We start from the raw sequence: 12,971 nt of genomic DNA on the forward strand, positions 1-12,971 counted from the left end.
TGCGCCCAAAGGCCTCATAAAAGTTCATTATTTGAACGCGGTCGGAACGTTGACCCATCGTACGTTTTCGCTGAAATCCATAAAGTCTCACATGTCGATGTACCCGCGAAATCGGAGTCAAGCCACTGCCAAGGATCGACAAAGTAAAAGCATTTTGCAGATGGCCAAAAATAATAATAATAAGATTGCTTGCCGGCCACAAAGACTCCAAGTGCGAAAAAATAAATAATAACAACGGAAAGGAATTTGCTGTAAAAAGAGTTCAATTCACACCAGATGTTGACGTACAAGAATGGGGTCGTCAAGCCACTCATGGAATATTTTCGATGCAAATTAGATGTTTTTTCCTAAGAAGCTCTGATGTACGCATGGGATAATCACTTGGCGGTGGGAATTTTCAAGCTTGATCAGATTACGATGAGTGCCCGTAGTAAAAGCGTATGACGCATTTTATTTCCGAAATTTTGAATGAAACCATCCATCCATCCATATTTACACACCCACTTTTGTGGCTTGGAAATTCAAGAAAGCCGACCACCATAGTATTAATTTCAAATTCATAGGAAAGCATGTTTTCATTCATTCATGCTGGTTTTAGTTCCTCCATCTTATTCATGCCATGGGATGCCAGACACTACCGTATTATGCATGTTTGGTGGAACTTGATTCATGAGTGCTTCAAGATTCAGTTAGTCATCAATAGTTCCAGAGAAATGATCGTGAATCACCTTTAGGCGGTTTTCTGCTCAATGATCAATGCACAGATGCTTGTGATCTTAACCGAAGAATGGGAAAGTCAAAGTCAAGGCTTTTGAACGGTCTGGAGCAACTCAAAAGATCCATGATCACAATAAAATCTGAAATCTGCTTATCTGAGTTTGACTAAGTTGTTTTTGCTAGACATGTGCGTCGGCTATGCCAAGGATTTTCATAAATATACTACTGTCTGGGTGGGTATGTACGTACTAGATATATTCTACATTCGCTTTGTAAACAAAGAGTTCATCGACATTAAAAGATTGTTTCATACATGTGCATACGAACAGTTCCACGTTCCTTTCAAAATAAGAAAAAGGAAAACGGTCCTGTCCTTAAGGGTACAAATGTGTATTTCCCAAAATTCTAGATATTTTAAGAACTTCCTTTGATCATATTCCACCAATTCTATTATAGAATGACTATTTTACAAGAGAACATAATTGACGAAAACTTTTCAAGTACTGATTGGGGTATTTGAAAAATTAATGCTACATCGATGGCTTCCAACAGTTATTTATAAATATGTTGGAACACGAATAAACTATTTATAAATATTTTCATTTTCTAAGGCGCCATTTATGACAAAAGTGTACTCACTACATGTTTGCGGAATCATCTTTATCTCAAACTTGTTGTCAACGAAAGGGAGAGTAAATTCATATCTTCATACATTGTAAACTTATTGCTCGTTTTATGGCATTTCACTTAGCGGGAGTCATGTATGGGGAAATGCTTGAGAACTTTTGTCGCAATTATTTATAGTGCACTGTATATAGTATACTCTGAGATCTGTACAAAGGTTTGTATTGCGTTGTTATGATGCAAAACTTCGCTACAAAAGATATTTCTGGGAAAAGTTGATTCGTATCGTGACAAATTGTACAAAAGACAAACTAATAAGGGAAAATAAGTAAATTCCAACTTCATGGAATGGAATTAAACAAACACCCCACCAATGACAACTTCGTCATCTAATTTGATTAGGTCCCCGGAACATACTGCTACTATGTTACACACATGTGCATAGGTAAATTGATGTATAGACTCCAGCAATAAAAATTCTATAGTTGTGTCTATTTGTTGATAGTAAGGGCCTTGAAACATTTTCAACGATCAAATCATTGTTCATTGTATGCTTTGTGTATCTTCAATTCGTTATACTGATCGATAAATATACCTGACGACGGTCAGATTGCTGGGCCTACACAACGCTGAAAAGTATTGGTCATTCCCAGTTTGTTCTTGAATGAGTAATCCAGATATAAAACGCCATTGTCGAGTGGTTTCTATTTGATTTGGTATTCAACTCTTGGGTGTAGCTAGAGTAGAACATAAGTGCACATATCTGAACCTACTATCTTTACACTATCTGTACGCTGGGGAAATGAACATTGAATGTTATCAGTGTAAATTGCTGATTGCAAAATGCTTATCTGCCTTATCAGCAACATGATAATCACGGAATGTTCCATTTTTGTCGTAAAAAGGTTTTTTTTCTTTGCCGAATTTTTGATAAGAAAATTTCAAATTTTTAATGAGAATGGGATGACAAAGGCAAATAAACCGATTCCTCTCAGTTAAAGTAGGTATTCTGGTTTTTACGTCATTATTCGTCAGTATAATCTAGGTTGGGCAAATTTTTGTTTTTGTTGATAGTTTCATCTCTGAGGAAATGCACTATTTTCCTATCAAAAGCATGACATTGTAGAAAATTTGGGGAAGCAAATGGGCGTTAAAAGACCTCCACGGATTGATTATTGTTAACTTTAAAGATAGAAATCTTTATCTATAAAGCAAATGCATCGGTCTAAGTCCACTCTCAGAATTAATCGTTGAAGCATGCTGAAAAACCCAAGCGACCACATGTAAATAGAAAGCACAACAATTTAAATATACTTAACCTACTATACAGAAATCTTAACAGCTAACTTAATCTAAAGTTAACATAAAGGATTTAATCTAAGATTTGATGACAATGTTGTTTTGAGAGGTATTTGGAGAAAGCATGAGATGCAATCATTACTATTATTTAATTCTTTAAAATAAACAACTAAAATTCGTTTCTTAAGGTCAGTGATTTTGATTGAATATTTACCCAGATACTTATTGCGGTAGCTTCTTCCTACTTTCTTCGATCAGGTTTAACTATTTAGTCCATGTATTGCCACTTTTATACACGTCATATTACCACTAGAAATTGATTCGAAGAGCAAGGAATTTCCGAAATAGTTGTTCACAGGGATGTCCGGAGTATGTTTATGTATAAAAAGGCTTTCGCGTCAGACTGTCAAGCTTTGAATGCTTAATCTCTTTCAATATTTCAAATTTTCGATTGTGTATCATCCTTCCATTATATGCTTCGCTCAGGATGACCTGCTATGTGGTCTGTTGCGGCGTTTGGTTGTTCTGCCTCCTTTAAATGATCCCTAACACGAGCCTGTACCAAACTTTTTATTTGGCCAATGTAGGCGTTGTACTTACTTACGGTAAATATGGACAAAAGCCTAAAAAATCATGACCGTGAAGATCAGGCCGCAAATACTCTCGGCTCCATTGATTGGCTTATCGAAACCAACCTAATCTAGAGCCATGGACATAGAGATATATTGCCCCACGTTGGGCGCCACTTGTAACTCCTTGTTCCATGGGTCGACATTCAGTTGGCTCCTATAAATGCATCCGTAGACCTTCAGTAATCGCAGGCAGATCATCGAGTCCCACGTTGGGCGCCATTTGTAATGACAAAGTTTGATTTAGTGACTACCGATCCATTTTGCAGTACTGGTTCATTTATAATTTTAGAACTCTGTTAACTACTCATGTAAAAGAAAAACTCAGTTTGTCGCTGTTTATTTAAAATTTGGCAGAAGCCAATTCACGCGCAGTCACGCAGAAATGTACCCAAACAAAGTCAAACCTGCTGCTGCCTTCATCCATCACGGTGGGATCGCAAGATTAGACTACGTACGTGGATCCTCTCGAGTCAATATTACGGAATAACTCACATCAGCCTAAAGAAAAGTGGGTTCATATAGACATCGGACTATTTAGCATGTATCTCGTAAAATATTGCAAGAAACAATCGCTGTCACCTTCAACTTAACTCCCTTCATCGGCTCAATCACCGTTCATTTAATCGGCATCCAGAAGTCCCGCTATATCCTATCATTGGAAAATTTCTTCTTAGCCAGAAATAAACGTTAGTAGTACATTTCAGAATATGCAACAGTATTTAATGTACATACAAGGACGAAAAAAATTTGATCGTTTTCGAAATGTATATTAAACTTGAAAATATTTAAATGAATGTTAGGGTTTTGTAGGAAATGAAAAGGTGGGAGAGTTTTTTAAGTAAATTAGAAAAAGAATTATTACCATTTAAAATTATTAGAAGTGTAACAGAGACGCTAAGGGAACTAAACATGCTGCATATAAGTAAATGAATAACGAACTAAGCAAAGGAAATAATGCAGAAGTTGCAAAGCCGATCCAATTTCTTTGACTATCTTATCGTTCATTGCCATAAGTATTCCCGACACATTCACCCTTTAATGTTTCTAGCAAAATTCGACTATTTCCGGGAGTCTTAGTCTAAATCACTGTCATGTATCTCAAAATCCTGGATGGATTTGTCAACAGTGCTGCATCGAACAGAAATATTACATCCGAATGTTTGAATTTCGAAGTTTATCTAAAGATCGAAAAATATTTTAAACTATCCACCTGACATGGTTTGAATATCTTGGACTAAGCTTCTCGAATTTTTGAAATAGGCTTTTCCTTTGCGTAATAGTTGAGGACTTTCACCATATAAATGCACCCTAAAGATAAAACACATCTTCGCAATAACTAAAACCCGCATTGGATGCAAATTGTAATAAATTTGATGTGCTGAAATAGTCTTAGAACCACTCGTGTGTTGATGAAAATTATCACTTACGGATGGTCCTACGACTGACTTAGCAAATTAGGATCATTATAAAAGTGATAACAGCATTCATCAGCAGTTTGAGGGAAGTGATTTTAATAAACTGTTCAATTTTCAATAAAATCGGTCCTCTGGTGTTCATGTATGTACATAGGTATTAGCTTCTACATGCCTTCTTTTGTAGCGCTTTGCAAAAATACTTTGTTTTTAACTCCCCTCGATACGAATAATTTACTACATCGAAAGTATGAAGATTGGCACGTAGCGCCATTTGTTTTAAGCTGCTGCTGTTTTAAGTTTAGTAGTGTCATGAACAAGAGTAGTATCATTGGCTGGACAACAGATTTTTATTTGAGGACGTAGTGGTCCTAAGTCCAACATTTACTTAATTTTGAGGAGCAACTTGTTCCAGTGAATATCTGAAATATTTTCAAAAAATTAAACTATTTGCTTGTGGTTTAGTTCGTTATGGCAAAGACAGGCTTATCAGTCACCCCATCTTTGCTCTGCGAAGTAGGGTAACCGAAAGTGGTTACAAATGTTGTTAGCTTCGAATATATGCATAATTTCGAAAACCCGACATGGGTATGAATCATATTGACAGGAAAAGATCGATTGATCTTAGCTTAGTCTGAATCTAGACAACAACAATTATTTCGGGATAGACCGATCCTTGAACTAAGTTGTTAGTTTCTTTGAGCGCTCTTGTTGGAACCTATCGGACTTATCCCCAAGTATCAGTTGCTCAAAGTCGTTTACGACTCCCGAAGGAAGCTTCATGAAAGTATTCAAAAGCGTTCATCAAAGCAGGCAATCCAGCCTGACCATATATACTCTCCATAAGTCACTTCATTATTGTTATAATAATAATAATCGTTGACGCAACAACCCAATTGCATCAGGGTCTTAAAGTGCGCTAGAGCAAATTCAAGACCGTAACGGTACACTACAGGATTACAGTACCCTTGCGCATTGTGCTCGCCCAAGATTATTACCCTGGTTTGACTCAGGTGCTCATTCGCAGCTGAGTCGAGTGGTATCCGACGCCAAATCACGATACAAATCCCACTGCCACCAGTGAGATTTGAACCGCAACAACAGCCTTGTGCTCTAACCACTCAGCTATCCGGACACTCATTATTTTAATGGGCGAACAAATTCTTGGTTTATGTTTGAGCTTCAGTGCAAAACAAAATGCACACATTTCTCATATACGTGCTGCAAATTTGAATAATGTGGTTTCAAGGCCAAGTAAAATCTCACTGTTACTAAGAAAATGTGTGTTGCTCAATTATCTAAGCATTTCCATCGTTAATATTGCTGTACTTACCCTAATTAAGAGTCCGGTTTCGATGTATGTCTACCACAAGAATATTTCAAAGTCCACAATTGCGGGATCCAAAATTTTTGTTCCTTTAATAGGAGCTAAGTATTCTGACTGCCTATTATGAGTTGAGTATTTTGTACCATTAAATACATAAAGTATAGATCTATTCACGGAAATTTTCCTTCACACAGTCCATAGTGATAAACTGCTCATTTGGTTAGGGAAAATCGATTGTAAATAACATAAGGCCGCCGTTCTTTAATTTTTTTAACGTCTGATAATGCTAACTTTTGCCGTATCTGATCATTGATAATTAGCTGGCATTTATCTTAACAATTTTTGGCTAATTTTTCGCCATATTTTTTTTTAACCCAAGAGTGTGATTGGTTGGTTATTTTGAAAATTCGTTAAAACCTAAAGACTTTCAGCCGGTCACATCAGTCACCCATCTACTAAATTCAAAACTTCAGCCAACCGGATTTGTGTAAACGCAACTAATATTTTGGTGAAGCAAATTAACTTGCAGCAGCCTTATGCCGAGAAATAACCATAATCGACTTCCACATTGAAGGAATATCTAACTTTTCTTAGACCATGCATCTTTCATCATTGTAGATTGCCAAGAGCTTACTTGTGAAAATGCCGTGGTTATGATAGATGTTTCTTTTGACCCAATGCAGCCTTTTTTGCGCCTGCTTCAGTAAGAGTAAAGATTTTTTAGATTACTTTTGTGTGCCACTCCATTTTCGAGAAGTTGACACCTTGTTATGCTCAGAGATACGTAGATGCGTCCATTCCATATTCTGCTAGAATATTTCTGTCATTTGTTTCAGTCTTTCCCTGCCTGACTTTACTAGTCTATCTCCTAACAAAAACCATCGTTACTGCAAACTACCTTCCTGTTTGGTTAGAAAATACGCTCCAAATCGATTTTGAAATGAGCACCCATCCTTTTTGCCTTTCGGAACATTAACGCTATAATGGAAGTTGGAGCAAATGTTTGCTGTCATATTTACATATACAAACTCTCTCAGATATGGCAAAACTACCTTCAATATGAGGCAAGCATCAGTCGATCATAGTTTATATTTGAACTTACAGTATTTACGTCTTCCATTGTTAATATTTTTATAACATTCCCTCTTTGACATTTAAAATGGTTGGTGGTTACAATTTTGCAAGTTTTCCCGGATGCATGAATCCTGTATTTCTGGTTTTAGTTCTTATTGCTTAAATCATAAACACCTTCATTTGTCTTATCCCAACTGAATATCTCAAATCATCACTATTCAGTACGCTATCATCAGAACTGTAAACATTATTACAAATACCTGTAGCAAATTATTACATTCATTTAACATCAATTAGAAATCGTTTTTCATATCATCAATCAACATTTTTCCCTTCTCTTTTCAGATAAAAACGTGTACATCTCATCATTTAGTCTAAGGAGCTGTACATAGATTGTAATTAAAATTCGTAGTCACGAATATTAGATTTTTATAAATACGTAGAAAAACTTAGAGCAAACCGAATGAAAAATGCTTCGAGGCGGCAACAACGTACCATCAGTTAGACGACACAATATGGCAACCATATTTTGTACTCTGATGATAGTTTTATCAGCAATAGTAAGCTCAGTAATACCAGCACCAGCACCAGTACAGAAAACAGCCCAAGCTGAGGTGAGTAACAATATTTTTTTTTTGAGAAAAAAGTTCATTTTATAGCAAATGCTGATTGACCGATAACAAATAAAAAAATTGCGATAAAATTGAAATGAAATCAATGTGCATTCCTTTGCACTTATCGACCGCTTGTTTCATCGGCCAATGGGACTTTTGGCTACTACATGTCTTCGTGAACAATGAAATACAATCAAAGCCTTATCTATAGTGCTTAAACAAACATTTTTATCATATCTAAATCCGATTTTCATGGTTAGAAACAATTTTTCAACTATATCACTCCAAGTTCTAAATATCAAAATCACATGCCCAGAATATTTTCCTAAAAATAATCAATCCTAAAAGTGAATATCTAAATATATGTCCAAGCAATAAATAAAGACATGAGTTCTTTCTGAAGTGCCCCACAATTTTATGTGCAATGCAAATAGCAGTTAGGTGAACTTAACCACTTCCTTCTCGGTACTCAACGGAACTTTCTGCATAATATGGTAATGCAAATGCTACAAGTGCTAGACAAGCTATATAAAATAGTGTTTCACTTTTAATAAGAAATTGAATGTTAATCACGCGAGCTAAAGAGAGTGCTCTTTCTTATGCATATGCGGAAAATAGAACTGTAAGGATAATGCAAACTATAGCTTAGTGTCAAGTGAATTATTGAGAAAAAAAGTTAGTGGATAAATTTCGTGGAAATGAAACAATATTTATAGTTATATCCTATAGATTTGTAGTAGTTAATTGGATCAACAAACAAGAACTGAAGCTTAATTTGATAGAGTGATTGTCAATTCTAAAATAATAGACACAATTTCTATTTCTGAACGATTGCCATACACCTGCTTTGCACCAAAATCTAAACATCTCTTAAAGTTTTCATCTTTTACTTGTACCAACGCGAAGGACTAGAATTAGTATCTAAAGGCCCAATAGCTTAAATTCTTATCTCATTCTAGTTAACAAAAATATTTTAAGTGGCGCTTCTGTAGTTACCGCTGACCAGGCTTGGAGCAACTGTTTCTAATACTACACACAATTACAGCTAATTGAGAAGAGTGTTAACCATTGCTCTATTCCAGGCACCTCTAGTAACATTTAACACAGTAAAAATACTGCAATACAAAACATTTTTAATCCCAAATATCTAAACGCTACCAAATATTGGTATATTGATATTGATACAAATACATGCTAGAGAGACAGATGAAACTGTCAATGGTATCATAGATCCTGCCCCCCCCCCCCCCGCAGTCTAAGTAATTAGATTCGAGATCTAGCTAATTTTCTAATTTTATATACAGAGTGGTACTGAACGGAATATCTAAACTTAAGGGGGGTATTCCAACTGCGTTAAATTTTCAATAAGAAACCCCTTGTTTGTTGAAAAATTAAAAGGAACGAACCCACAGTACAGTTTTATCTAATTAGACTTATTAACTAACAAAGTACCGGTTCATTTTTTTGTGGTCCCTCCATTTTCTAAAATGCGATATTTTTTAATTTTTGGCAAATTTTGACATTCAAAATTTGTTTCCTTACATTTCTAAAATTATATCTAGATTCCAGTCACTGTCCTGTAAAATAGGAACTTTGACTCTATAGCGAAATATTTCGAGTGGAACAGTTTTGATCAGCTGAAATGGATCCTCTTGCCTGACAACAACCGTCCGCAAATTTTGTTGTCATAGCTACTATTTATTGTGATTTTTGACTCTGTCATTATCTTTTTCCTTTGGCCAGAGCTATTTAATGTCATTGCTTTTTTTTGGTTTTTGGTGCTAACATTGCCACTATGTGCTTCGTCTTGCTTTCATTAACATGTAGTCCAAGATCTTACACCACCTGTTCAGTCTGGATGAAGGTAGACTGGTCATCTCTCTTTGTTCTTGACATGAAGTCCATATTATTAGCATAGGCTATAATATGCGACCTTGAAGTCGATGGAAAGAGGATGCAACTATTGGTCATATTTGCATGGAATAAAACATCTTTGGTATGTTCTATGAGTATCAAGCTATCCGGCCTAGCAAGACAGCAGAGAATATCTATAATATTCTCAAGAAAACCTGCCCCTGTTCAGCGCATCTCTTATAACACTGTAACATCACACTTATATAGGGCAGTCTATCGACCATCTTTTGGGCAGCTCCTGTTCTGAGCAGGGTTCCACGAGAAAATGCGCAAATCGTTTATAAGTTTTCGTTGCCTGATCCGTAGTTGTTTAATTAATTCAGTCCGTAATTCTTTTCGTGGCTTTTTAACATGTTGTTTTCCATATAGAGTTATCAGCCAACCCCCAATCTGAAGGACCAAATGATACAATTTGTCCATGTTGATTACACAGACGACAATACAGAACTACAAACTTCACAGTTATTTCAAGTGCTTCTGCTCCCTCCCTCCTCATATCCCTGCACACAGTCAAAACTCTCTCTGTCTGTGAAGTAATATAAAGTCTGCTTTCACGTAATCAAATAATGATAATCAAGAGGAATTAGATTTGGGTTTCTAGTCGAGAATGCCATGCACCCATTCCTTCCAAACCAACAATTTGAGAATTTCTCTCATTTAAACATTCAATGGGGACTAGTCAGTGCTGAGCGGGGCACCCTTCCAATGGCGCACCTAACCAGCGTGCAATTCTAATTTCGTATGGGCTTTCAAGTGCCATAGAGAACATGACAGAATATTCAATGTTGCCTTTTTTAAAGGGCATTGTTTTTATATAATAATTGTACTAAAATGTTGAAGAAACAGCAAAAACAAACATTCTTAATCTACCAATTGGAAGTTAATAAAATGAGATAACCTTTTTGAAATCTCCAAAAATTTCGCGGGAAAAGTTTGTGCAAAATGCTTAACAAAATCATGGATTTTATAATGAAAAGGGCGATACCTTGTAGGAAATTTTGCGCCACGCACGGAAAACAAACGCGCATCTATCTCGAATAAATTTGAAGATAGGAATGTTGTATTGGTGGCACTGAACTATGTTTCAATTGTGGTATCTACCTCTTAAGTTACGACTTTTCGTGCAGGAGTCCCATATATGGTAAGCCAAATATAGTACTCGTCATCCAGACAAGAAAGAACTTCTGTGAATGGAAAGACATCGGAAAGTAAGGAGAACAATGGAAATTTTAATTACTGGTATGCTTGATAATGTGATTAACTTCATGGGCACTTCGTAGTACAAATATGGGGAGCATTACAGCAACACCTGAAGCATCAAATCAAAAGTGACAATTCCAATATAGATCACATTGTACTCTATTTTATTAATATTTTTCTTTCTAAAAAACTCCAATAAATATTTTTCACAGTTGTGTCTTAACTTTTCCTCGCATAATTGCAATCAATCGCATTTACCTTTATTCGCGTTTTATTTAGTTAGCGTTCATTTAGCGTTGTCATAAGCTAAAAATTGAACTGACTCACTATGTAATCACCTCCGAACAGCAAATACTCAATTAAGCTCTATAAGATATTCAATAGCAAATTGCCACCTGATATCAAATTTTATTTCATTCGAAAAAAGCTTTACGCATTCTTGAGTAAATTTACCCAATACCTGTGACTCTAATGGCCTCTGTAAAAGCCGTAATGAATTACAAACAACTTTGAACCTTGCCAAGATTATGCCGGGCTATCTATGACGCTGAATCATGGACTTGCTCTACGAGATTATTGTTATCAGTAACGATGCTGACTAAACTCATTTCTCAAGAAATATAAAGACACCATAACAAGCAACCATACTATACCCACTGTCTTACTTACATCATTATGCAAAACAAATCATAGAAATGAGTGGAGGAAAGGAAAAAGAAAATTAAGTATGAATATGTTTTGAATCACAACATTACTAGACATTCTTTCTTTAAGTTTTAATAACTGGTTTTGCGATTCGTTACTGATCAACTGTTTGAAAATTCCAGTATTTTACCGGGTTTCGCGGGTTTATTTCCACAGGGCGTGGATGAATATTTTACCTTTTATTATTTTATTATATTATTATTATCATAAACTCAATTTAGAAAATTAATATATCAAATGGTATCAAATGATTCACAATTATAAGTTTAGTAAAAATGGCAAAATTAAATTCGAAACCTGAATGCTACCGAAAGTTCACTATAATTTGATAAAGATTCTTAGTTCTGTCCCCAATTCATACCACATTTGCAGGATAATAATCGTTTAAGCTAATATATTCCATGTCGTACTTAATAAATTAAATTACTTTTCACGCTTACTTGCTTAGTAAATTTCTCTTAGTTCATCACCTTGGCAATATTTCGCCCACCTTATTTTAAAAATATTTTCCTTTCTTCCTTGTTGTTTACTTACCCAATGTATAATTACTATGATAGAAAGAGCCATCTAAAGCGAATTGATTACAGCAGTGTTAAATTGATTGCATTAGTTTATGAGGCAGTAAAGAATCGATAAACTACGAAGCAATTACATGTTCGCTTATCTAATGGAAACTACAGTGGGGATGATGTCACAAACGAGTATCCAGAAATGATAAATTTTCTCTGCCAGGAGGAATTCTAATTAATAAAACTGTGTGATAATGTCTGTGGCTAAAGTATGTTTACTGTCCGATAGGAGAGAACTAGTTGATATTTCACATAGTTGGTTGACATTGACCTTCAAACTATGTTTGTTCAATGTTTTCCCATTCAGAACATTTATCGACTCGAAAAAATAACAAAGAGACCACTCGTTTAACCGTAATTTAATAGAAATGACAATTATATTAGTATTTTAGGTAAGAAGAGAAGGTATTGACAATCTTTCACACTTCATGTAAATCGAGAACTCACTCTATGGGAAAACTACTGTATTACCCATTCGAAATATATATTTAAAATAATTTAAGTAATTTTCAAGATCAGCAAACTACACTTATTGCATTCCGTTAAGGTCGGACTAGAACAAACGAAACACGATAATTAAGAGTTAATCATTTATTTCTCATCGACTTTTGCCATTGTTACGAGGTAATAATTAAAAGCACCAACTTATTATAATAGACAATGATAGAAAGATATCCTACGATGTTAGATTCGTATGCTCTGATCATCTTCAACGGCGCAACAACCGGTATTCGGTCTAGGCCTGGCTTAATATGGAACTCCAGACATCCCGGTTTTGCGCCTTCTATATCCCTAAAAGCTATCTGGCGTCCGGACCTACGGCATCGCTCCATCTCCGGCAGGGTCTGCCTCGTCTTCTTTTTCTGCCATAGATATTGCCCTCA

At 35.6% G+C, this 12,971-nt stretch overlaps 1 protein-coding gene across 5 annotated transcripts in view; it reads left to right on the plus strand.

Annotated features, from left to right (window-relative positions):
- LOC119646152 (matrix metalloproteinase-2) overlaps positions 1-12,971 on the plus strand; it is a 90,152-nt gene that overhangs the window by 13,821 nt on the left and 63,360 nt on the right. For all 5 annotated transcript variants that reach the window (XR_005248697.1, XR_005248696.1, XM_038046521.1 and 2 more), the window contains exon 2: positions 7,431-7,699. Coding sequence is in view for 3 of the 5 variants with exons in the window: in XM_038046521.1 (XP_037902449.1) it covers positions 7,556-7,699 (144 nt within the window). In the remaining 2 variants the exon portion in view is untranslated. The remainder of the gene's footprint in view (positions 1-7,430; positions 7,700-12,971) is intronic.

Source organism: Hermetia illucens, chromosome 1 (genome assembly GCF_905115235.1).
Source record: "Hermetia illucens chromosome 1, iHerIll2.2.curated.20191125, whole genome shotgun sequence".
Lineage (NCBI taxonomy): Eukaryota > Metazoa > Arthropoda > Insecta > Diptera > Stratiomyidae > Hermetia > Hermetia illucens.